Consider the following 27,444-nt stretch of genomic DNA (forward strand, 5'->3'; position numbering starts at 1 on the left):
AGAAGGGGATGGTGGGAGCCTGGAGGCCAGAATCACTCCAAATTATTAACTGTTACATTGACCTTCTCTGATCCTTGTTTCCTCTTGGGAAAATGAGGCTGATGGTGCCACCTGTCCTGGAGGCCACACGGTGACCATAGTGCCGTAAATGTGGAGGCCACCAGTGCTCCTGCCACCGGCTTGACTTGACAGGCTCCGAGTGAATGCTCCCCTGCCAACTCTGTCCTTGTCCTCTGCCCCTCTGCATCTGTCCTGCAGAGGGCCCTGTCTGTCACAGCCTGAGCTGCATTTTGAGATGAGGAGCTGAGGCCTCTGTGTCTCACTTACCTGACTGGGGCAAAGAAGTTGTCAAGGTGCTTTTCTGCTTCCTTCCCTTCATCCTAGTATCTGTGTCTCCATCTCAGCTCCTGTTTTTCTTATTTCTTCCTTTTCTCTCATTCTGATTTCTCTGTCTCATCAGGGTATGGGTGGGTATGCAGGGAATTAGAGGAAGATAATTAGTACCCAGGGATAAAGCAACTCCAGCTCACCTCCATTTTTCTTGAACCATCTGTGCTGACCGGGCCCATTGCATTTGTCTGTGGGATGCCATGGGTGTCCCAGGGGTAGTAGAAAGGAGAATGAGGACCCCACCAGAAACCACACCCCTGTGCCCGTCCTATTCCCTCCTGACCTCCTGTTGCCTGTCCCCAGCACACACAGACACTCAGAGTAAATACAGAGGGTCTGGTGATGGAGGAGAAGGAGAATGGCATGGGCATCCGTAGACCTGGGCTGTGTGACTTTAGCAAATGATGGCAGGTCTGTAAAAGGAGGTAATGGATTGCACCAGTGATTCTAAACCAGGAGTGGGAGGGAGGTTGCCTGGAAGAATCAGTTGGGGAGGGCTGCCACCATGTCCTAATAGGTCCTCCTGGGGAGGAAGTCCAGTACCATCCACCGCCCCCCCCCCAATGTGTACCCCAGGCAGAGCCAGCTACCTTGCGGCCAGGCAGGGCAGTCCAGGAGCTACCCGTGCCTGGATTGTAGGGGTGAGCAGAGACGAGCAGTCCTCACTCACACCTGCCTCATAGGCCCTATAGATTCCAGTTTTCTTTGATGTCGTTTTCATCATCGACTAACAACTGTCACCTCGACGCGTTCTGTTGATATTGCTGCAAAGGAGCTGCTTCTCAGGCAGGGCTCCGGCCCTGGAGTGGAGGTCCAGGTCTGGCCTTCCAGTGTCCACTGTATGGGTTCAGGTTGCCATGTGACGTTTACCTTCTCTTTTGGGTCGGAAAGAGTCAGACCTTTGCCTTTGGGGCCTCACAGAGCCTGCTGGTTTCTCCACAGACTCTCCTTCTCTATGGCCTGAGGCCAGGCCTTCTAGAGGTCAGAGGTCAGACTGGGTCTGTGCCACTTGCTTTCTGTTTGACACTGTTTTTCTTTTTTTTAAGATTGGCACCTGAGTTGGGATCTGTTGCCAGGGTTTTTTTTGTTTATTTTTTTTTCTTTTTGCTTCTTTAGGATCCAAGTATTTTTTAAATACTGAGACAGGATTACAAAAGTGGCATATTTTATGGGCCTGGCCCAGTCTGTGTGTTCCTATGATTAGATGTTCATCTCATTTATAGATAAGCAGAAAGGTCTAAATCTGGGGTCTTAAGGAATGTGAGGCCTGGGTCCCACCCAGCCCCACTTCTTCAGACACACACATATGTGCCCACACACGTGCATGCAGGCACCCTGATGTGACCCTACCTGTTCCTCGGGCAGCCCAGAAGGGGTGCCTAGCCCTGGGTCCAGCCCAGATATTCAGACCTGTCCCTTTGTCTTTCCTCTGTCCTTCATGATCCAGTGAACACCTCGATGCTTTAGGTCTCATCTGAGCTGCAGGGATGCTGCAGACTACCCTCAAATGCTGACTCATTACCCTTTGAATGCATTTCCCTTTTCCATTCACTCACTCACTCACTCACTCATTCACTCACTCACTTAACAAGGTATCTGTCGAGTGCCTCCTATGGCCCAGACACTGTTCTAGGCAGTGAAGAAACAAGAGGGAACAGAATAGACAAAAATCCCTATCCGTGTGGACCTTACATGCACCCCTCTGTCCGCGTCTCGCCAGGGATTTACTGTAAATGACAAAATCCCTCCTGACATCCCCTAAAATTACCCAAGATTTCACATTTGCACGTCAGCAGTCAGATCCACTGGGCCCCCCATTGCCCCCACTCGCATTCAGGTAGGGGCTATTTCATCCCAGCACACTTTCTGAGAATTCATTTTAGTCAAGAAAAAAACACCCCACTGTATATATTTCAGTAGTCAGCTTTCAGCTTTTTTTCTGTCTCCTTTTCTCCTTCCTCTGCCTTCTCGTCAACCTCCTCCTCAAAGCTGTCCTCCTGGTCAGACTTCATCACATATATAGAAAATCAGAAGCAGCCACAAATCTAGAAAGACCCAGCCACCTGGGGAGTCTTCATGTGTGGGATGCAGCATGGCAGAGGGAAGAGAATACTCACGTTCTTCATTCACCAGCTTGGGTGACCTGAGCAAGTCCCCCATGAGCCTGTGCTTCCACCACTGCAAAGTGGGGTCCAGGTACCTCTTTGGTTGGCCATTGCGAGAATTAAATCTGGTCAGTTCAATGCTCATTGTGGTACTTGATGTGAAGAAGACCACTCACTAGGCACTCCAGAGTTTTCTGTTCCATCAGGTGCATACTTGGAATATACTTCTTGAGGCCGAGGATGACTGCACATCCTTTTCACCGCTCTTTCACTGAGCACCTGGCGACATTGTCCCTTTCTCTTTTGCCTTTCTTGGAGGAAGGAGAGGGTGGGCCTGGGGGACCTATAGCATGGAACTGGCCAGAGCTGGCACCTAGTTGGGGACATCAGTGGTCTCAGCTGAGGCCCAGTGAACAGGAGGAGGTAGGTCTGGGGAAGGAGCCTAGGAAGAAACGGTATCCCAGGTAGGTGGAAATGAGACACAGACCTGATTCGATTGGGCGTGAAGAACTGCAGCAGGTGTGGTTGGAGCAGCATGAGGAGGCCAGGAAAACACTGTGAAGTCATGGAGGAAATTTGCAAAGTGTCTGGGTGGCCCATCGGAACTGGTGGCTGTGCATGAAATGAGGCCTCTCGAGGTGGGTAGGTCTCAGGTGGCACCCAGTAGCTCCTCCCTGCCACGTCCCCTCCCTTTCCTGGCCTCCTCATGCTGCTCCAACCACACCTGCTGCAGTTCTTCACGCCCAATCGAATCAGGTCTGTGTCTCATTTCCACCTACCTGGGATACCGTTTCTTCCTAGGCTCCTTCCCCAGACCTACCTCCTCCTGTTCACTGGGCCTGCCACGTCCCCTCCCTATTGTGCTCTACCAAAGTGGGAAAACCACTTCTGCTGTCCTTTCTGTACCCAGGCAGAGGCTTTAAAAATATAGCCTTGTGTGAAAAATGGACACAGTGTCTAAATGAAACACAAACTGCAGTCGCCAAGGCTGCTGTTTTATAACAGCCATCTGGTAAGTTAGCTCCCTGTAAGAGGGACAGAAACCTGGGATAGGGGTTAGCAGATGCTGTCAAGCACATGACTAGATACCAGTGTTGGGTACCCTCCTGAAATCAAGCCCCATGCAAGGCACATCGGATCTTGCCATACTTCATCCTGCTTCATCCTCACCCCAACTCTGAATTTCCTACTTTTGTTATTTTCACTTGACCTACAAGGAGACCGCAGCCCAGCTTTAGAGTTAATGTGTCCTCCCAAAATCCATATCCTGAAATCTGACCCCCAATGTGATGGTATTAGGAGGTGGGGTGTTCAGGAGGTAATTAGGTCGTGAGGGTGGCGCTTCATGATGGAATTAGTGCTTTATATTAGAGACTCAAGAGAGCTCCCCTCCGCCATATGGGCACTCGGCAAGAAGAGGGCCCTCTGTGAACCAGGGAGCAGTCCTCACCAGACACTGAATCTACCGAGACCTTGATCTTGGATTTCCAGCCTCCAGAACTGTGTGAAATGAATTTTAGCTGTTGAAGCTGCCCAGCCTCTGGTGTTCTGTTACAGCTGCCCTCATTGGTTGAGACACAGGCGGTAAGTGACTTGCTCAAGGTCATGCATCTCATGAGTCGTGGAGTCCAGTCCAGGTTCTCAACTTTGCTGGACAGCAACTATTTCAGAATCAGAGACTTTTATATAATTATTTACATTTTTCAAAATACTTACTTCGTTTCCTTAGTCTTGGAAGGGAGGTGAGGCGAGTTACCAGTGAGAAACAGACCCAGAGAACCTACAGCTTCGCAGAGGTTCAGTTAATGAAACAACCAGGGAGAGAAGTAGCTCCTGCCCTCCCCCAGCCCAGTTGCAGGTAAACCCATAGCTCGTTCTTAGAGACACTTACCTTACTACGTTTTAGGTTACTGCTAAGGAAAAGTGAAATCTGTGCGAGACTGTCTTAGTGGATGAGCCTGGTCCAGGGCGCTCTCACAGGCAGCATAGACTGAAGAAGCCACAGCACACATAGGCATGGGGAGACCTCACAAACTCACAGAATAGCCCTGTCACCTCTGGCCTTTAGGCCACTGCCACTGAGGGAGTCAGAGTCACAGCGAAGCTCTGTACCTGCCAGCATCCATTCATTCATTTGACTGCCATTTGAGTCTGCTCTGCATCCCTCCTGTCCTGTTTTGTCACCTTGCCACTTAGTGGTCAGAGGTGTAAACATTCCTTGTTCTATCTGTACAAACACATGTGATCTGATCTCTGTTCACTTACAAAGTCCAAACACTAGTCTTTGCACATGATCAGAGGGTAGAACACCGCTGCTACAGATAGAGATGACACTGGGGGGCCTCAGGCCCAGGCGTGGGGCCCTTAGGGCTGATGGTGAAGTGGACTCTGCCATCCCTTCTTTTCCAGCTGCTCCCCATTAGTTCAGTGCATGTGGAGATGATCAGGACCACCTCTGCCCAGCACAGCACTCCCAGGGAATGTTTAGAGCAGGTGGCAGGCGCTTGAGTTGGCAGTCACACCCGAATGAAATCTTACGTTTTGTATGAAATAGGCTATTTCTTATATGTGTGTGTGTGTGTGCCAGTGAATGCTTTTGAAAGTGAGCTGTCATTAAAAGTTTTGATATATCAGGCTTGGGTGCATGTCACCCCTTCTCTGTACACCAGCTCTTTATCACATGACGTCTAGTCAAGGTTATGGATTTAATGTCTACATTAGCCAATGAATTAACCTCTTTCTGCAGGGACTACATGCAACTTTTCTGTGATCCACGTTTTCTATGAACGACATCAGCTCAGGTGCCGATTCCAGAATTGTTTCTTTGTATTGCCAACTTCTTTGTCAACCACTGTGTTCCATTAGCCTGAGGAACACACACTCGCACATTCTTCTGCACACAAGAGTTCACTCTTACATATTCCTAGTAAAGAAGCCCTGCAGCTGATACCTTATGGAACTGATGCTGCACCGAGGGTTTTCTGGCCACATTTCTGCATGTTTTCTGAGGGCTCTGGGGAATGGTCAGCAGATGCATGTGCCCTCTGTTGGAAGGTTCCTTTAGGAGGACTAACACTAAGCTGAACCTGGTTTTGGTACGTTGGTAAGCACTGCAGATCAGACCTAAACAGAAGAACAACCTTGACACTGCTCACAGCTGCCCAGTGAGATGGGGATGAGTTATCCCATCCGACCACATGGGGGGCCAAACCCCAGGGATGTGAGGAGCATGGCAGGACTCACACCCATGGCTCCTACCCATGTGCAGACCCCTTGATCGAGTTGCGAATCGCATTTGTTACTGGTCACTCAGCTGTGAACACAGGCTTAGTCAGGGGAAGAAGCCTTGGAGCTCTGAAGTGGCTGAGGGGCTGAATTCTACAGTTGAGACCCGACCTCAGGTGTTTATCTGATAGGTGGCTTGTCCTGCATGTCAGCCACTGGAGAAAGGAAAAAAGAATGTGAGAGAAATGATTAGTTTAGCCAAAGATGCAGCTGGCACTGAGAACAATGGTTCGGCAATTTTCTACATTATCCTTTTATGGAATGTGATTTTCAATGCATCAAACAAGAGGAATATTTTTGTGATGATGCAGGGCATTTCTGTTATATTTTTATGCCTGTTTGATTTAGCCTGGAGATAAATTACTTTGTTATTTTAAACCCTTAATTCAAAATATTAAGTGATCCTCATCTGTGTCACAAAACTGTTAATGATTTGTACCCCAAAATACTAGTTTCTGTAAAATGCCATTCTCATCTCAAAATGAATGCGTCTGTCTCTAAAAGGGTGCACTTTAGAAGGCACACAGAGCCACCCTTTTCTTCCAGAGGGGGTAAAAGTAGGGCTCAGTAACATGTGGGATGCCCAGCTGCCTCCGCGTCTGTGGTCATAAAGTGGGTAGAGTGAAAGGATTGGGCTGCAGCAGCTCCTGCAGGACAGGCCATTGCCTGTGTGTGAGGTCAGGCAATTTTTACTCACTGTGTGGTGGTTCTTACTCTCATTTGATAGATAAGGAAACCACAATGCAGAGAGGTTGTGTGGCCAGCAGCTGTGGACAGGGAAGGGAGGCAAAGTGTAAGAAGATGAGGAAGGGTCAAGAAGAGTTTTGAGGTGGTTTCCACCAGTTTAGAAAGAGGGAGAGGGAGGAAATTGAACAAAACTAGGTCTAGAGCCAGTTTACCCAAGCTGGGGACCTGGCAGTCAGTGATGCACCCCTCCCACATCCTACCCAGTGATCAACTGTTCCGAATTCCCAGGCAGTTTCCCTTCCCGGGACTCGTCAGCAGAGTTGAGCTCTGTGAGCCATATCCCACTCTTTCTAGCCTCGCCCACCCAGCCCACTTAGGCTTCCTCTTAACGCACAGACATACCTGGCTGACCTAACCTCTTCACCAGGCATTAACACAGGGACTGTTGTCCCAGAAAGCAGACCCTTCCCACAGAGCTCAGCAAAGGTGCCCCTCTTGGGTGGGCCATGTCACCCGTCCTCCCCACTCACTCACTGTCCATCTACCCAGTCCACAGGGGTGTGTGGAACACGTTGTCTGCTGAGCTCAGCGGATACAGTGACACAATAGCCTTGACCTCTGCCGTCACACTTCAGGTGGGTCAGAGGGTGGGACAGCAGAGGCGGACCACTAGTGTAAGTCCCCAATAAAACAACCATAAACTAATAGATGCAGGAAGAAAGCCTGATTGGGGCCAAGATTGAGAAGACCATCACTGTGTGTGCTTGTGGTGGGCAGTCAGGAAAGCCTTGAGGAGGGGATGCTTGATGAATCAGGGGGGCTTCCTCCCTGCAGGCAGGTCTGCACAGGTGTAGGCCCCGGGGTGGAAGGAGCTTGCTGAGGCCCAGGCGTGATGCCAACTTTTTCTGCAAGCCTAGTGCTCACCCAGGTAGGAGAGTGGCCCATGGTGAGTCTGGTCCTGGAATTCACAGCAGTTCAGGTTTTTGGCTGAAGTAACTGCAGGGGCTGCTGGAGAGCAAACGGGGAGGGGACAATGGGGAATCTGGAGTTTCAGCCTGGACACATTTAGTTTAAGATGTCAACCATTTTCATGTCCTGATACAAATGGAAATGATAAATGTGTGACACCACTATCAGATGGAGGCCATTGGCCCCCAGGGTTCAGGCCACTTTCAATACCTCTGCTCACCTGTAGTCCATTCCCCATGCCGAGCAAACCCTTGGGAAGCCAAGTGCAGTGTGCAGACGTGAGGGAGCCAGCAGAGGAACCTGCTGTGGCCGCCCCTTAGTGAGCCCCTTGCCAGGTTTCTCTGCCTTCAGGAACAACCCCTAGACTGTCCCCTGACACTGCATGCAGCACAGAGACCCTCCCAAAGCATGAGCGTGATCCATTTTGCTTACAGTCTTTCACTGGTCTTGTGCCCCATCATGCCGCCAGCCACTCTCTCTGCTGCACGGTCCACTAAACAGAGGGCATTCACTCTGGTCATGGGGCCTTTGCACAAGTTCTTACAGCCTAAAATACTCGGTAACCCCCCTGCCTCCACCCCTCAGGGGCTTGTGACTTTTCACCCATTACCCTTTAAAGCCCATCTCCCACGCCCCCCGCTCAGGGAGCCTCCCAGACCCTGCCCCTCAAAATCTGGATTTAGGGTCCCTCTTGTGGGCACGACTCTCTTCCAAGCCTGACGTCACTGGTCACTATCTGTTGCCTACTCCGCTCACTACCCTGATGACTCATAGGGAGAGGATGTTGGGTCTTTACTCCTTTCTGTTGCCAGGATCAATACGACACTCAAATGTTCACTGAATAACTGGTTTCCTTAGCTGCCCCTGAGTTACAGTTCCTTTCTAAACAGACCATCTGCTTCTCTAGTCGCTGTTGAAAAGAGGGTGGTCAGTTCCTAGCTTGGAGTGGGGGAATATCTTTGGGGGATTTGGGCATTATTCAACCACTGTCAATCCTGCCCTGTGTCTGTGGGCCTGCTGCAGCATCCTGGGTTTGAGGGAGTGGGTGATCCCTGGACACTGAGGGAACCAGGTGGGTGATGGTGATGGGGCTTTGAACGAGAGACATGGTGGTATGGTAGCGTGGTGTGAGGAATGAGAAGGCGAGGGAAGGGAGGTGATATATAAGTTTATTACCTGGCAATGCACTCAACATGCAAAGCCTCCATCCCCAGCGCAGACACCAAGATAAACCTGGTCAGGCACCTGCTCTTCCTCCTCCAGGTTCTCCCTACCACCCTGCCCCCATCCCCACCCCATTTCCCATCCTGCCTTTGCATTTTTTCCAACGTAAGTTCTCCTTTCCCTTTGGAGTTAACTTTTGGCTGTGCATTGTAATCCTACTTTGCCCACCGTGAGATGTGTGCATCATGGAGGTGGAGGGAGGTGGTGTGGTTTGAAGACCACGCATCTGACTTAAGTTGCTTGCCCACATTGTGTGCAGGAGAGCTGCATCCCTTCTTGTCCAGATGGGATGCTTGTGAGAGTGGAAGTGCTGTATTAACAATTATAGTGCGCAGTTGGCGCACTGGTACTGGCTTTGGGTCAGGTGGGACGAAGATCACCCCAGTGTAAGGCACTTAGAAGTGGGTGACCTTGCGCTGTGTCCTTAGACTTCTGAGCTCCTATTTTCTCACCTGCAGAATGGGATGATGCTTCACAAGGATGTTGTGAGGATCGTGTGGGGTAATATCTGGAGAAGCTTCCTGTAAATGAATCAAATGTAAGAGAGTCTTGTCTTGGCTGGGAATGCTGCCCACTCCTGGGGGCCATACTATTAAAAATGGCCATATTATTAAGTTGATGATAGGAATCAAATCTCCTGAATAGCGGTTTCTCCCTCCCTCCCTCCCTCCATTCCTTCCCAGTGACTGGCCTGTGCCAACACTTTTCAAATACTAGGAATCACAACTGAAAGGCTGTCGCGAATGCTTGTAAATCAAAACTAAACAGATAAGGGGGAGTCGCTGCCTCCCAATTTCTTCATTAAGCAGTTGGCCAGGTCAGAGTTTGCTGTGTGAATTCATTTTGAAATGGCCTGGGATGCAAAATTACTTTAAACATAACTTTCAGAAGAGAAAATTCCATTGTGCTTACTCAGCATGATAGTAGCAATTAAACTGCTGATTTTCCTCCTCTTTGAGAGCTACCCCTGAATGATTTATGCCTTCTCCACCAGAGGCTGCAAGGTTTTGCTGAAATAAAATGATTTTCATTAAAGGTGGGTGTGAAGCTTCAGGCCATTCTTGTTTACCAAGGCCCCTCTGTCTTCTTGGCCTCGTTGTCACGCCAGCCAGGGCCACCTCCTCCAAGACCAGTTTGGTGCCCGTGGTGCCAGGACTGCCTGGTGCCCTTCCAAAAATGGTTGGTGAAAGTGAATATGGTGGCCACTTCACTCTCTGGGCCTCAATTTCTTCTGTAAAATGAGGGCAGTTAGAACGTTCTGAAGCCCTCAGCCTGCCATCATTGGATTTCTGTTGATAATTTCTCAGTAAAGGTTACCAAGTCTTAGGAACCTCTCCAGGGCCAAGACTCTCTGCTGGATGCATTCAGTGCACCCTCCCCATTCATTCTGCCCCACACAACAGCCTTGTAAAAGCAGGTGTTACTGTGCCCGTTTTATGAATGGCAGAATTGAAGAAGTTTATCTGACTGTGCAGTTAGCTAAAAGTAAATTTAGGATTTTAGCTCCCAAATCCGTCCATCTGAATCCAAAACCTGGGCTGTCTTGTATACATTGTCAGTCTTAATTTTGCTGTAGAAAACTTGTTTTTCAGATACTGCATAAATCACTAGTAGAGGGAGGTTATTGGGGGGAGGGGTTTAAAATTCACATCTTTTATTAGAATCACTCTATGGATGTACTAGAAGCAAAGCTTGTCTCCTGCAAATCTCTACATACTGCTAACCTGGCTTAGGTCTCTGCATGGAATTGAAAGCCGTATCACTTAAGGACAGCTATATCTATGTATGTTTGCACGTATATGTATATTTCGAAAAGCTGTTTTTTGCATTAGTCAAGAATTGTGAGCTTTTTATTGTATTGGTGAAATTATCTAAACAAACCCCTTTGGATTTATTCACTGATAAATGTAAAGTTACCACATAGACAATACCTAATAAAACCTGCAGTCTCACCTTGATAGAATCTTTCAGGCCCCAAGTGGTGACTTATTTACAAAGTCATCTTAACTTATGAGAAAACAAAAGCCAGGGAGGCCTAGCTAGGCTCCTGTGTTCAGAACTCAGTGTGTCTTCGCGTCTCCTCCCCGTCCCGCAAGTGTCCCTTTCTCTTTGCATCAATATTTCTGAATTTGCCAGATGCATAAGACTGTGGCACGTGCAGAGTGAAGAGAGGACGCTGGGTGGTGTGCTAGGACACAGATGACTGGAAACATGGACTAGGGCCCCGTGCCTCTGTCTTGGGGGAGTGAGCTCCTCCTGGAAAGGTGGCACTCAGGCAGAGGCCCAGCAGCGGGAGGTGCATTCCTGCTGGACCAGGGTGTGGAGTTGTAGCAATAAGCGATCCGCCTGTCTTTGTTTTAGGTCCAACCCGAAAGATGCCCCCCAGTGCCAGTGCCATGGACTTCTTCCAGCTCTTTGTCCCTGACAACGTCCTCAAAAACATGGTGGTGCAGACGAACATGTACGCCAAGAAGTTCCAGGAGCGGTTTGGGAGTGACAGTGCCTGGGTGGAGGTGACGCTGACAGAGATGAAGGCGTTCCTGGGCTACATGATCTCCACCAGCATTTCCCACTGCGAGTCGGTCCTCAGCATCTGGAGTGGCGGCTTCTACAGCAACCGGAGCCTCGCCCTCGTCATGAGCCAGGCCCGCTTTGAGAAGATCCTCAAGTACTTCCACGTTGTGGCCTTCCGCTCCAGCCAGACCACGCACGGCCTCTACAAGGTCCAGCCCTTTCTTGACTCCCTGCAGAATGGCTTCGACTCTGCCTTCAGGCCTTCCCAAACCCAGGTGAGGCCAGCGTACAGGGGACAGAGCTCCTCGTGCTACTCATGTTACCTTTGCCTGGTTCGGTGGCAGTGGGAGCGGGGGGAGCAGCAGTGACCTTGGGCATCCTCCTGTTCCTGCTTGACTCTGAGGTCACTTCCAGGTTATCCCTGCATTCTCTGTTCCACCCACCCGTCTCACCCACCTCAGCTCGGAGAGAGATGGTAGATAACAGCTCCAAAACTCAGAGAAGTCAGAATTCACTGTTTTGCTCTGAACTGCAGTTTCCCTCCTCATTTCTCCTCATCCTCCCTCTCCTTTAATTACACTTTCTTTCCAAACTACAGTTTGCTCAGGCTAATGTTAATTTTTTTGTCATGTTCTCTGAGTATCTAGTCATCTGTTGATGGTGAAAGGGGCCAGAAGCCTCCCAGGTGCAGAGGGCGTGGCCTGGCATTTAAACCCTCCTCAGGCAGTCGGGTGCCTTGTGCTGGGCCCCACCCAGCACACACAGAGTAGGCAGGAGCCTTTGGACAGGGCCTTGAGAGAGCCTCAGACCTAACAGATAGTGCGCCTCATACCTTCCCAGCTTCCCTGACTGCTTCTAAAAGGCTCTGTTTGTTCATAGCCCCTGAGGCCTGGCCATCTGATGTCCGCCTGTGGCTGTTGCATTTGGCTATGGTGAGAGAGTTTCAGAATCATCCTCAAACTTGCTGTACTGGTCTAGTAAACTGAGGAGGTGGCTCCTTTCTGGAGATTTCTTCAACCTAAACTTCAAGAAGTTCTTGGCCCATGTGAGCCCAGTTTCCTTTGACCTGTCCCGTGTGGAGATAGAATTTTACTTTTATTTATACATTAAAAGAGACCCATCAGTCTGCCTCCTTGGTGCCTTTCCTTTAAGGACCTTCCCAGTAAACCTCACATCCTTTTTGACATTCCCCTCCAGATCCTCCCTAATTCCATGTCTTGCCTTCTTCTCTGCGTAGCTGAAAAACCACAGAGTTTTTAGGGAGAGGATGTCACTCTATTTCAGGTCTGTGGGAGCCTTAAAGTGACCTCTGAAGTGTTCTCCCTGCTGCTCTGTGAACCTGCTGGGCTCGCCCTGACTTCCAGGTGTCTGTGATGTGCTTTCTGACTCCTAGGAAGTTTTACCTCGTCTCTCTGCCCCAGCCAGTGTGCCTGGTCTCCAGGGCCTGGTGCATGGGCCAGCATTCCCATGCTGATTCCTGTTTCCTGAGTTCCCTCCACTGTTCACCCAGCAGCTGAATGCCGTTTTGTCTTGTCTCCCAGTTGTTCCACTTGGCTTCTGACCAGGAGGTGGGGTCTTTTAGGGACACAAGCCCACCTTACCACAGGCCTTGCAGGACCAACTACAGGGCTGAGTGCATTACTTTTTGTTTCACTGAATATTTGCTTGGTTGAAAATGATTCGAACCAGAGACATGTTGGCTGAGTGCAAGGAAGAAAAGTAATATTCTGACCATCCATGGGGTGAGACCTCTGAAGAGCTGATGGAGAGGGCTATGATCTTGCTATGCCTAGGTGTCTCTCAGGAATCAAACAACCAGCTGTTTGGATGACTGATATTTAACAGAGATCAGGTTGCTGAGAGTCCTTCCTGTCCCTAGACTAGGGGAGCCGCATCTGTGATTATACTAATCTTTGCTGCCTGCCTGCCATGTGCCGGCCCTGTGCTGTCTGTCTGCTGGAGCTGAAGTATCAGGTACCAGAGACCTAAATCCGGGATGGTCACCATGCCTCGTGTGTCCCCTGGGTCTGGGGTGGCTCACGGGTACACTGCAGTGCCCACTAGCAAATTCTGAGGTTTGTAGGCTCACCCCTCCCAGCCCCGGGTAGAGGTGCCCTGAGAGGGCCCAGCAGCATCCCTGGGTGGGTAGTAACTAGACTGCGGGTCTGTGGTTGGGCAGTATCCAAGGGGCAGCTCTGCCTTCTCCATGTATGGTCCAGATGGCAGTGGGTGGGTAGGAGGTGAAGGCAGGCCCAGGGAGACCTTGGAGAGAAGGTCACTTTGTTCCTGCTCTGACATCTTTTCTTTGCTTCTAGTTGATAAGGCTGAGGGAAGACAAGCCTAAAATGAGGCTCAGTTTGAGGAAAGCCTCCCTGGTCATATTGGGATTTTCTGTCTCTTCCCTTTTTTCCTTTGTATTTAATGTTTATTTTTACCTTTGTGTTTGTGAAGTTATGTTTTCTTTTTGCTACCATTTCTACCCAGTGCCCTATGTGTGGATCAGGATGCCAGCAGGAAACAAATGCTGTACTCCAGCAGGGCAGGTGGTGAGAATTAAATGCAGAGGCTGTGGACAGGGGTGTGATGGGGGTTCAGGGAAGTTACCAGAGTGGTGCAGCAGCCCGGGTTAACAGTAGTGGGAAGCAGATATCAGCCCTGGGCCAAGGAGAGGGAGCGTGCCTAGGAGCAGTGAAGACCACAGCCCGGGGAGAGGCTGGATAGCACGGGCAGGCAGGGCTCTCCCATCTCTTGCTTATGCCTCCCACTTGACCAAACAAGCCAGACCCTGGGGGCCCGGATGGTGCATTTGATAGAGGGTGTCCTCCAGGCCACAGCACAGGGTAGGAAGGGTGGAAAGTGTGTCTTGGAGCAAACAGTAACCAGTATACTCCACCCGACCGACAGGCACAGGAGGCAGAGGGAAGGTCAGAGGTCACATGGACCATTTTCCAGTTGGCAGATGAAATTTACTTTTCTTCCATCTTCCCTCTTCCTCCTGACTCTGGACCCTGTTGAGCAGTTGTGTGTCAGTGGACAGGAGCAGGGTGAACTACAGGAGGTGGAGTCATAAGCTGCAGGGTGGGACTGATTTCTAACAGGATTAGGACTTCATGGTGGCTGGGGGTTCCTGGAGGCCATTGTGCCCCTGCCCTCGCAGATAAGCAGCTTGACCTCTGTACACTGGAAAGCACTCGCCTTTCTGTGTGGAGAAAAACCTGAACTTCCCAGGGGCTTGCGTGGGGAGCTTTTTCCTTTGGCCCCCAGCATCAGCCACATTATGCTTGCTTCCTGCATTTATTCTCTCATGAAAGCTGCGTCTGCCTCTTAGAGAAAGAAGAGGGCTCCTCTTCTAATCCTTGATTGGAGAAGCTGGAAGCTCTAAAGGTTTCCTGGTTTTCCAGCTTTGCCTCTCCATAAGAGTCCCTCTTTGGGCTCTGGAACATTTCATGTAAGGAGATGAGGACTGAGCAGTGAGTTAGTTTACAGGTTGCCCTCTGCAGCCCTGAAGCATCAGGGCTCCTCTGAAGAGTCTTCATTTCTGCTTGTTGAGACCAGTGGCAACAGTTCTTGTTCTGTCCCTCCATCAGATATGTTGGATGGATTTGCTCCAGACTCCCACGAGTTGCTCTGCACCCTGCTCCCTACACGTTTCACCCATCAACACACAGCGCATTCGCCTTGAAAACTTGCACCCATCCCCTCTCCCTTGCAATCTCTGGAGCCTTTTTATTCCAGCAAATGTGACCCTTTGGAATGAGTTTAGAACTTTTACAAGATCTTCAGAGGGCTCCCAGAATCTGACGGTAACCCAAACAGCCATGTGTACATGTGCATGTGAGTTTATTCACAAATACAAAATGGGAGATACTGCACTTCCTCAAAGCTGGGGACAGATTAATTAGAGGAGTATTTTTGAGGAGGGATTATGCAAGTAAATAAGTGGATGCTTTCTCCCCCACTGTTAACGACTGCCACACCCCAAAATGAGCTTGTCACACACAGACGGGGACTAGGGAAATACAACTGGGTAACAGGGAAACGCTGACCAGCATTCAGCTGGAGGAGAGAGAAGTGGTTTTCTGGCAGGCATAGTTTGTGGAGTTCTGGAGAGCACACTGCTCGGTGCTGAGTTTAGTAATGACCCCTTCAGAATTCATTTAATGATGATAGAAAAGAGGAAAAAACTTTAGGGCCAGAAATTCTTGCTGGTCCTTTTGATGTGGTGAGGCATATCATTAAATATAAATTTGCAGCTGATTATATGTTAAATACAAGTGGAGTAGAGGTTCTTGGCTTTCTGAAGATGTGCGTGAGAGGGCAGCTTCATGTACTGTGGCCTTGGAGGTAAGTGGAACACACCTCTTTAGCAGAGGTAATCGGGCAGCCACAAGCAGGCAGCAAAAGCACTCCTTTATGTCCTCTGTTCCTTTCCCTTCTGCTCCTTTCTCCGCCGTGTGTGAGACTTGTCCATTTTGCTAGAGTGGTTCCAAATGGGGCTTTGAATGTTTTATGAGCCAGACAGAGCCAATAAGCCCGAGAAGCAGGCATGAGGGCCTGGGGTGGCACCACTGCCAGGCAGCTTCTCAGCCCCCCTTCATGGGCACAAGACTGGAGAGGCCGGCTTAATGTCCCCATACTTGCAACAACAAAATACTGAGGGGCCAGTATATACAACTAAGACTGAAGACTCCAAGGCTGTTATCTTTTTTACATGGAATCCAAGGTAGCATTAATGGAAGAATGGAGGGATACTGTCCAAATCACCATCACTAAGTATTATGCTGCATTCTGCCCTTGTCAGACCATGTTCTGACATTGCCTGGGAGCTTGTTGGAAATGCAGAAACTCAGGCCCTGCCCCAAACCTATGGATCAGAAAATGCATTTAGTAACATCTCTGGTGACTAGTTTGTTCATTAAAGCTTGAAAAGCACTGATAGAGAGCAGGAGTTGGTATACTTTTTCTGTCAGTGGCCACATAGTAAATGTTTTAGACTGTGTGGGCCATATGGTCTCTGTTACAGCCTGTCGGTTCTGCTATTGTGGCCAGAAGGCAACCATCAACAATATATAAGTGAATGAGTGTTGCAGGTTCTAATAAAACTTTAGTTACAACAGGCGATGGGCCAGACTAGACTGTAGTTTGCTGGCCCCTGATCTAGAGCATTGTGCAGAGTTCTCGGAATCCTATCATTTCCCACACTTTGTTTTACTGCACTACATTCGTAATGAAGCTTGAAATAAGATTGGGGAGGGAACTATAACAGATTCCAAAAATTTAGCCTAAAGTCTCCCCACAAAAGCATTAGCTTAAAGAAACAAAACTTTGAATACCCTTGGAGCCTATTTTTGTTATGCCATTTCTTTTTACTTTATTGTCTTGTCATTAAGAAGTCCTGTAACCGTGTTATCAAGAAGTTGAAAAAGGCGAAGTAAGTGTAAGATTGCCTTGGGACTCCCATGTCAGAAAGGACCTGAGCACCTGCAGGAGAGCCCCAGACTGGGCCGCAGCATCAGGGAACTAGGTCATTTCAGGAATGATTTTTAAAAAGAGAATATTCAGCCTGGGAAAACCAAGGTTGTGGGCCAACGTGAGAGCTGTCTTGAATACCTAAAGAAATAGCGTGTGTTTTTCTTTGTTTCTCTCAGGGGCATAGGTCAGACCAATAGGTTGAGGTTAAATGTAGGTCAGCATAGAGTTGGTGAGGAAAAGAGCTTTTTAGCAGTTGGAACCATCAATGGAAAGGTTTTCCTTGAAAAGAAGTGGGCACTCACCACCAGGCATGTCCAGCTAAAGGTCAGGAGCACTGCTGGAGATCACTCTACCAAGTGAGAGTTTGGACTGAGGACCTTACGTCAGTGGTGATGATAATAATAATTTCCATTTACTAAATACCCGTTCTATGTCGGGGCTTGTGCTAAGTGCTTTGTATCCAGTTTCTTAGTTAATCCTCTCCAAAACACTGGTGTAGATATTGATATACCCTTTTATAGATGAGGAGACTCAGAACCAGAAAGGTAAAGTAATTTAGCCAAGGTCACACAGCTGATCAAAGGCACACTAGATTTGAGCCCAAATCTGGTAACCCCCTGAGCTCATACTGCCTTCCATAAGATTCTCTGCTTTTTCATTCCTGGCAGGTGCTACATGAACCCCTGATTGACGAGGACCCTGTGTTCATTGCTACATGCACAGAGCGGGAACTGCGAAAGAGGAAAAAGCGGAAATTCAGCCTCTGGGTCAGGCAGTGTTCTTCCACTGGCTTCATCATCCAGGTGAGCCCTGGGCTGGGCCCGGGGAGGCCAAGGGAAGACAGTCAAGGGACCTCAGCTCATTTGGTATCTGATGAACCTGCTCACCCACCTTTTCACTGTAGCTCACCCAAATGTTCCAGCTGAGGCTGGGGCTGGGCTGCTCCCCTCCTCACTGGGGCAGTGGGTGGCCGGCACTGCTCCTGCACGTTCTTCCTCCCCACTCCAGCCCCTCTGGTTAAATAACAGCAGTAAACACTGATCAAGGCTCAGGCCCTCACAGAGTCGGCCAGAGGCTTCATGGAAACAGTGGGTCACAAGAGGTGACTGCCATCTCTCTTGAGAGCAGGCTGTGTGGCAGTCTCAGAAGGCCCCCTCACCTGGCAGGTATCTGTTCTACCTTCCAGTCCCAAGGACGTCTTCTTCACAGGCCACCAACAGCCAGCTGGTTAAGGTAGTCTGTCAGGAGCATGGCCCTTTGAGCCAGAATGGCCACCTGCTCACTGGCTCTGCTCTGCTCCAGGCAGACACAGGCATGTATTTCAGAAGAGGTGGCCAAGCTCTGCTCCAGGAAGAGTGTCAGATGTTGAGCTGCTAGGAGCAGCCAGGGTACAGAAGGTTCAAAAGGAGAAGGTGGGGCTGGCAGAAACCAGAATGTGGCACCTAAGTGACAGCTTCTGGCTTGGGCTGGCATCTCCTGCCATGCTGCTTGACACCTTCCCTCATTAGTCAGGTCTGCTAGCCTTGTGGTTACAGCTGACCCCGCCTCACTACACTTGCCTGGCTGCAGCCCCAGGCTCAAGGCACAGGGTTTTTGCACTCCCTTCTTCCCCTGAACTAGAGAAGGATTCATAGAAGGATTCAGCTGAGCATCTTACCACCACGTCTGCTCAGAGCCACAGCAAGGAAAGTACACCTGCTCCAGGTAGATGTCTCTGCTCAGAAGCACCATCCCACTGTCTCACTGCAGGACTGCGGGGACCTTCAGGTTTGGCTGGGACCAGGATTTCCGGCTGGATGCTGGGCTTGAGTCTGCTCACACACAGGCTTCAGGCAGTTGCCAGAGTGGACCGATCCCAGAGCAGGTTTTCAGTCTGCATGTGTAGCCTGGGGCCTCTGTCCCTGCACAGCCTCCAGTGGCCCTTGCCACCTCTATAGTGTCCTTTGCAGTGATACTGCCATGGGGACAGGGGAGTCAGGTTCACTTTATCTAATCCGTCTTGAAGAACAGTCATTCTGTTACTTATTTATTTATTTGTGAATAAATGCTTATTGAGTACCTGTTACCTGCAGCATTGTGCCAGGCACTGCAGTATGAGAGCATGGTCCTGCCTTCTCGGGGACCTGCTTGTGTAGCTTTTGAATAAATGTTGCATGTGGGTTCTGTGTGCATCTAGCATCATTTCATTTTTGCTGTAAACTTGATGAGTAGCTAGGAATCATATTCATTACCTGGAAAGACCCTGAGTCTCTCTCTCTCTCAACGTACCTATAAAATCTATAAAATAAAAAGTTTGGATTGGTACCTTGAAGTTTCCTTTATTTCTAAAACTCTTTGATTCTAAGAGGTTTTGCAGCAGCATGCAGGTTTGGATTTAGAAGCCAGAATTGAAGCTGGCAGCTCCCAATCAAAAGCAATCTACCTCTCCAGGGGCAGCCTCTAAAGCAGCTGTGCACACCCGTGCTCAAGAGAACAGTCACCCTTCAGCTGCAGGCTGTCCCATGGCAGGGGTGGAACAAGAAGCTTCTCACCTCTGCAGTTCATCTTTGTTCCTAGGTCCGGTTGAAGGTGCCTATGGTGGGCAGCAAAGCAGTGAGGGGACAACTCTGCTTGTGAAGAGCCAGGAGGCACTGACAAGGAGCCACACAGCCAGGGGACAGTTGTCTTTTTAGTGTCATGTCCTTGTTCTTGGTTCTCCAGGTCTTAATCCTGGTCTGACAGCTTTTGAAAGGGAGCAGTCTGGGCTAGTCCATGGCGTGAGAAGCACAGGGCAGAGTAGTGCCTTACATCCTAAGAGCGCTCACTTCTGTATCTCCTCAGTTCTTACATCAGCCTGTGAGGTGTGAGGGTCAGCAGTATTTATCCCCGTTTCCCAGATGGGTGCCGTGGGTTCACAGAGGTTCCTGCTGGTTAGCACAGACCCAGCACTGACTGTGGCTTCTGTCCTATGACCCTAGGCTACCCCTTCTCTCCTTAGTCCTGAGGGGCAGCAACAGTCCCAGCTCTATGTGCCTTTTGTGTCCTTGTCTATAGAGAGGATGGGGTAAATTTTTCAGTGAGGTCCCTTCTGTTGCAAGATTCTATGATTCTCCCTTTTGTAAATGTCACACGTGGGGTCATATACACAAGAACGTTTTCTTAATTTTAGTTTGTCAGATCCGTTGTTCTTCTAAATGACTTTTCACCAGGGAAGCCCAGTTGCTAAGTCTCAAAGAGACTGACCAACCTGCTGCCTGAATGGCCTTTTGCCATTCTGCTGTCCTCTCACTGGCAGCAGAGTCTGCCCACCCTTCCCAGTTCTGCGGTTGGCCATTTGTTTTGCTTTGGTCAGTAGCATGCAGGCAGATGTGATGCATGAAGAGATTGGAAGGTCGTCTCCACAGTTCTTTGGCCTGTCTGCCGTGACCATGAGAGAATGTCCAGGCCAGATCACTGAGGCCTGAAAACCCACGAGCTAGTAACAGTTATTACGTGCCACTGAGCTTTTGTGGTCATTCCTTACGCGTTGACAGAATTGGCCCAGGGGCCTACTGGTTAGGGTCTGCAAAGCTGGGCAGATGACTTTCTTTTGGTTATTCCATCATGGACTAAGCTGATAGCTTGAAGGGACAGTGAATTTCCAGGAGAGACCAAGGTCTTGTTTCAGCTTTGCTAGTTGGACTGCATCCTTCTGAAGTACAGCTGGGCGAGGATTAGCTCCACTTGAAAGATTCTAGATGAACGGGTAAATGAGAAAAAGAAATTCCAAATTGGGTAGTGATTTCTCAAGTGGTCCAAGAAAAGGTCAGTGAAAAAGCTGATCAGGAGCTCAGTGCAGCCAGCTTGTCTCATCTGCGCCTCAGAGGTGGCAAGTTTATCTCCACAAGGGCATCTGGACGAGGAGAGAAGGCCAGCAGCTAGACAAAAATAATGCTAATGCTGATGGTCTTTAGAAGAACTTCAGTTTTCTCAGTATTTTTATAGGTTTAATGGTGTTGAATTCATTTGAAGGGAAATCTTAGAATCAGAGGAAAGTGGTTCAAAGTCCTATGTGAGTCCTATGTGAAGAGAATATAGAGAGGTATGTGGTAGAATGGGAATAAGAGGAAGAGAATAAGGGATTAATATCTTTCATTTCTGAGAGTGCAAGAGGGAGGGAGTAAAAACTTTCCAGGAGAAAGATGCATCAGATGAGCTTTGGTCACTACAGAGTGAGTCAGACCCCCAGGTAAATGCCCTTCTGCTCTGTAACGTGGTGCTGCCTTATCTATCCTGAGCTCTCTCCCAGTTCTCCTTCCAGCAACCTCTTACAGGAGGCACCAGCTCAGCTTGGTGGGCCTGGTCTCCCACTTGGCATTTGTAGAGCTGTCCTGTGGGACTGCTTACCTTAAAAGTCCTTCGATCCAAAATGTCTATCTTGGTGTTTCGCTGTGCACCAAATACTTGAAAAGGAATCAGTATGTGAAGATGCCAACCTGCAGTGCTCAAGGCCTAAGAGATGATCAAATGAGGCCATTCCAATGAAAAGAAAGCTAGGGTAGCGCTACTTATATCAGACAAAATAGACCTTAAAACAAAAACGGTAACAGAAGGAGTGACATCGGTGTCATGGTTGAGTGAGCTTGCCTGGGACTCTCTCCCCTCCAACACACAACAAAAAGGAGCAACCATATTCCAACAGAAAATACCCAAATAGCACAGGAATCCGTGGAGAGTCATGACAGCCAAAAGACGGAGGGTGGAGAGGTTGGAGCCCCCCTTGGAGGAGCTGGAACGGGGTAAGAGAGAACTTTGCTCCCTTAGCAGTCTGCAGTCGCTACCGCGGGAGGCTCCATGAGGGAAGGAGTAGGGGAGGGGTCACGCGTCCACAGGTTCGCCCAGGACTCCCTAGCGCCCTTGCAGCCTAGAGGGAAGGCCTCTAATGGGGTCAAAACTTTCGTGTGGGGGTGACCTCATCAAGCCAAGACCCCAGGAGACCAGATAGTGAGAGCTGATGGGGAAACCTGGGACTGCGCACAAGAGAAAGTACCATCTCGGCTAAAGGTGGAGGGATAAGAATACGCAGCTCTTGACCCCTATCCAGTGGCGATAGGCTGTAACTGCAACCGAATAATATCACAGTGGGAAAAACCCATACTTCCAGGATCAATCACTTCATCAAAACTCCAGACCAGCAAGAAAACAAATACCCAGAATTCTGTCCTGAGGACTCAGAAATGAGTAAACTAAACGACAATGAATTCAGAATAGCTATTGTCAAAAAACTGAATGAGATAAAAAAGAATATAGAGAAACACTTCAACGAGTTCAGGAGCTACTTCACAAAAGAGATTGAAACTATAAAAAAGAATCAGAAATACTAGAGATGAAAGACACAGTGGAAGAGATAAAAAAAATACAGATTCCCTGAATGCTCATGTGAACACTATAGAGGAGCGAATCAGCATAATCGAAGATAGACATGTTGAATTGTTCCAGACAGGGGAGGAGAGAGAACTGAGACTAAAAAGAAATGAAGAAAGTCTCTGAGAAATATCTGACTCAATGAGGAAATGCAACATAAGAATTATAGGTCTCCAAGAAGGTGAAGAGAAGGAGAATGGAGCAGAAAGCGTGCTCAAAGGAATAATAGCAGAGAACTTCCCAAATCTAGGGAATGAGAGGGAAATGTGTGTGGAGGAAGCTTTCAGATATCCTAGATTTGTCAATGTAAAAAGACCTACTGCAAGACATATATTTGTAAAACTGGCAAAATGAATGACAAAGAATTCTCAGGGCAGCAAGGCAGAAGAAAATAACCTGCAAAGGAACCCCTATCAGACTTTCAGCAGATTTCTCTGCAGAAACCTTAAAAGCTAGGACAGAATGGAATGACATATTCAAAACTTTAAAGGATAAAAATCTTCAGCCAAGAATACTCTATCCAGCAAAAATATCCTTCAGATATGAGGGAGAAATTAAATCTTTCCCAGACAAACAAAAGCTAAGGGACTTCATAGCCACGAGACACCCCCCCCCCCAAGAGGAAATCCTCAAGAAGGCCCTCATAACCTGAAAAAAGAAAAAAAGGGAGAAAAGGATCACAAAACACAGAGTAAGGAGACAAATAGAATCAGAATAGGATGGCAAATATTCAACTATAGCATTAGGCTAAAGGGAAGGAAAACACCAAAAACAGAGACGATCTTGTCACTTTAACCACAAACTCACAACTCAAGTTGGAAAACATGAGAATAATAGGAGGAGAGGAGGAAAGGGACAGAATCAGTTTAGACTAAAGAAGTAAGAGGCCATCAGAAAATGGACTATGTTATGCACGAGATTCTGAATACAAACTTCAGGGTAGCCACTAAACTAAAAAGCAGAACAGAAGCACAAAAAGTAAATAAGGAAATAACTAAGAAACACGGCATAAGAAACTGCAGAAGTTAATGGGTAGACCAAAACACACAGAACAAGAAACAAAGGAAATGCAGGAAAACCAGAAAACGGGTGACAGAATGACAGCATTAAGCCCTCATACATCAGTAATCACCCTCAATGTAAACGGATTGAACTCTCCAGTAAAAAGACACAGAGTGGCAAGATGGATTAAAGAACAAGATCCAATGATTTGTTGCCTCCAGGCAACACATCTCAGCTCCAATGACAAACACAGGCTGACAGTGAAAGGATAGAAGATGATACTCCAAGCTAATGGCAAACAAAAGAAAGCAGGTGTCACAATACTTATATCAGATGAGGTAGACTTCAAGATAAATCAGGTAAAGAGACACAAAGAGAGGCAATATAATGATCAAAAGAACACTCCATCAAGAAGAAATAACGCTTATAAATATCTATGCACCCAATACAGGAGCACCAAAGTTCATAAAGCAAGTATTAACAAACCTAAAAGAAGATAGGAAAAATAAAACAATAATAGTAGGGGACCTCAACACCCATTCACATCATTGGACAGATCATCCAGACAGAAAATCAACAAGGAAACAGTGGAATTAAACGAAAAGCTAAAACAATTGGACTTATTTGACACAAATAGAACACTCCACCCAAAAACAGCATAATATACATTCTTCTCAAGTGTGCAGGGAACATTTTCAATGATAGACCATATGTTGTGAAATAAGGCAAGCCTCTATAAATTTAAAAACATTGGAATAATAACAAGCATCTTCTCCAATCATAATGCTATAAAGCTAGAAATTAGTTACGAGAAAAAAGCTGAGAAAGGGACAAAGATGTGGAGACTAAACAATATGCTCTTGAACAAGCAATAGATATTGAAGAAATTAAAGAAGAAATCAAAAAATATCTGGAGACAAATGAAAATGGTAACATGCCTTACCAGCTCATGTGGGATACAGCAAAAGCTGTATTAAGAGGGAAATTCATTGCAATACAGGCACACCTTAACAAACAAGAAAAATCCCAAATAAGCAATCTCAAATTACACCTAACTGAATTAGAAAAAAGAAGAACAAACAAAGCCCTAAGTCAGCAGAAGGAGAGATAATAAAAATCAGAGCAGAAATAAATGCTATTGAAACAAAAAATGCAGTAGAAAAAGATTAGTGAAACAAAGAGCTGGTTCTTTGAGAAGATAAATAAAATTGACAAGCCCCTAGCCAGACTTGCAAAGAAAAGAGAAAGCTCAAATAAACAAAATCAAAAATGAAAGAGGAGAAATAACAACAGATTCCACAGAAATACAATGGATTGTAGGAGAATACTACGAAAAACTGTATGCCAACAAAATGTCTAACCTGGGGGCTGGCCCCGTGGCCGAGTGGTTAAGTTCACGCGCTCCGCTGCAGGCGGCCCAGTGTTTCGTTGGTTCGAATCCTGGGCGCGGACATGGCACTGCTCATCAAACCACGCTGAGGCAGCGTCCCACATGCCACAACTAGAAGGACCCACAACAAAGAATATACAACTATGTACCGGGGTGCTTTGGGGAGAAAAAGGAAAAAAATAAAATCTTAAAAAAAAAAAAAAGTCTAACCTGGAGGAAATGGATAAATTCTTAGACTCTTAGAACCTCCCAAAGCTAAGTCAAGAAGAAACAGACAATCTGAACAGACCGATCACAAGGAAAGAGATGGAAACAGCAATCAAAGGTGTCCCAAAGAAGAAAAGCCCAGGACCAGACAGCTTTCCTGGGGAATTCTACCAAACTTTCAGAAAGGATTTAATACCTATACTTTTCAAGCTATTCCAAAAAATTAGGGAGGATGGAACATTCCCTAACACATTCTATGAGGCCAACATCACTCTGATACCAAAACCAGACAAGAAACAGCACAAAAAAGGAGAACTATAGGCCAATATCACTGATGAACATAGATGCAAAAATTCACAACAAAATTTTGGCTACTTGAATTCAGCAATACATCAAAAGGATCATACATCACGATCAAGTGGGATTCATACCAGGGACACAGGGATGTTTCAACATCCGCAAATCAGTCAGTGTGATACACCCGATCAAGAAATTGAGGAATACAAACCACATGAACATCTCAATAGATGCAGAGAAAGCATTTGACAAGATCCAGCAGCCATTTATGATAAAAACTCTTAACAAAATGGGGATAGAAGGAAATTGCCTCAACATAATAAAGGCAATATGTGACATACCCACAGCCAGCATCATACTCAATGGGCAAAAACTGAGCGCCATCCGCCTGAGAACAGGAATGAGACAAGGATGCCCTCTATCACCACTCCTATTCAACATGGTACTGGAGGTTTTGGCCAGAGCAATTAGGCAGGAGAAAGGAATAAAAGGAATCCAAATAGGGAGTGAAGAAGTGAAACTCTCACTGTTTGCAGACAACATGATCTAATATATAGAAACCCCCCCCCCAAAGTATCCACTGGAAAACTAAGAAATAACCAACATATACAGCAAATTTCAGGGTGTGAAATCAACTTACATGAATTAGTAGCATTTCTATACTCTAATAATGAACTAACAGAAATAGAACTCAAGAACACAATACCATTCGCGATCGCAACAAAAAGCATAAAATACCTTGGGGTGAATTTAACTAAGGAAGTGAAAGACCTAGACAACGAAAACTGCAAGACTTTCCTGAAAGAAATTGATGACAACATAAAGAGATGGAAGGACATTCCATGCACATGGATTGGAAGAATAAACATAGTTAAAATGTCCATACTGCCTAAAGCAATCTACAGATTCAACACAATCCCAATCAGAATCCCAATGACATTCTTTACAGAAATAGAACAAAGAATCCTAAAATTCATATGGGGCAACCAAAGACCCCAAATGGCCAAAGGAATCCTGAGAAAAAAGAACAAAGCTGGAGGCATCATAATCCCTGACTTCAAAACATACTACAAAGCTACAGTAATCAAAACAGCATGGTACTGGTACAAAAACAGGTGCACAGATCAATGGAAAAGAATTGAAAGCCCAGAAATAAAACCACACATCTATGGACAGCTAATCTTCGACAAAGGAACTGAGGGCATAACAATGGAGAAAAGAAAGTCTCTTCAACAAATGGTGCTGGGAAAACTGGACAGCCACATGTAAAAGAATGAAAATTGACCATTCTTTTTCACCATTCACAAAAAGAAACTCAAAATGGATCAAAGACCTAAAGGTAAGACCTGAAACCATAAGGCTTCTAGAAGAACACATAGGCAGTACACTCTTTGACATCAGTCTTAAAAGGATCTTTTCAGACACCATGTCTTCTCAGACAAGGGAAACAATAGAAAGAACAAACAAATGGGATTTCATCAGTCTACAGAGCTTCTACAAGTCAAGGGAAAACAGGATTGAACCAAAAAAACAACCCACTAATTGGGAAAAAATATTTGCAAGTCATATATCCAACAAAGGGTTAATCTCCATAATATATGAAGAACTCACACAACTCAACAACAACAAAAATCAAACAATCTGATCAAAAAATGGGCAGGGGACATGAACAGACATTTCTCCAAAGAAGATTTACAGATAGCCAATAGGCACATGAAAAGATGTTCATCATCACTGATCATCAAGGAAATGCAAATCAAAACTGCTCTAAGTTATCATCTTACACCCGTTAGAATGGCGAAAATAACCAAAACAAAAAGTAACAAATGTTGGAGAGGTTGTGGAAAAAAAGAAACCCTCAAACACTGATGGTGGGAATGCAAACTGGTGCAGCCACTATGGAAAACAGTATGGAGATTTCTCAAAAAATTAAAAATAGAAATACCATATAACCTAGCCATCGCATTACTGGGTATCTATCCAAAGAACTTTAAATCAGCCATTCCAAAGGTCCCATGCACCCCTATGTTCATTGCAGCATTATTTACAATAGCCAAGATGTGGAAGCAATCTAAGTGCTCAGTATATGTACACACACATATATACACAATGGAATACTACTCAGCCATAAAGAAGGATAAAATCATCGCATTCACAACAGCTTGGATGGACCTTGAGGGTATTATGCTAAGTGAAATAAGCCAGATAGAGAAAGAGAATCTCTGTATGACTCCACTCATATGTGGAAGTTAAACATGTAGACAAAGTGAACAGATTAGTGGCTACTGGGGGAAAGGGCTGATGGGGGTGGGCACAAAGGGTAAAGTGGTGCACCTACAACATGACTGACAAACAATAATGTACAACTGAAATTTCACAAAGTTGTAAACTGTCATAATCTCAACAAAAAGTTAAAAAACAAAGGTAACAGGAGACAAAGAAGGGCACTACATAATGATAAAGGGACCAACGCAACAACAGGACATAGCAGTTGTAAATATCTATGCAGCCAAAGGAGGA

The 27,444-nt window shown here is 47.0% G+C and overlaps 1 protein-coding gene across 3 annotated transcripts in view; it reads left to right on the top strand.

The window, feature by feature from the left end:
- The window catches only part of PGBD5 (piggyBac transposable element derived 5), a 144,604-nt gene that overhangs the window by 54,284 nt on the left and 62,876 nt on the right, over positions 1 to 27,444 (top strand). For all 3 annotated transcript variants that reach the window (XR_006519518.2, XR_011496053.1, XM_044757728.2), the window contains exons 2-3: positions 11,022 to 11,449; positions 17,315 to 17,449. Coding sequence is in view for 1 of the 3 variants with exons in the window: in XM_044757728.2 (XP_044613663.2) it covers positions 11,022 to 11,449; positions 17,315 to 17,449 (563 nt within the window). In the remaining 2 variants the exon portion in view is untranslated. The remainder of the gene's footprint in view (positions 1 to 11,021; positions 11,450 to 17,314; positions 17,450 to 27,444) is intronic.

The sequence above is a fragment of the Equus asinus genome, chromosome 2 (assembly GCF_041296235.1).
Source record: "Equus asinus isolate D_3611 breed Donkey chromosome 2, EquAss-T2T_v2, whole genome shotgun sequence".
NCBI lineage: Eukaryota > Metazoa > Chordata > Mammalia > Perissodactyla > Equidae > Equus > Equus asinus.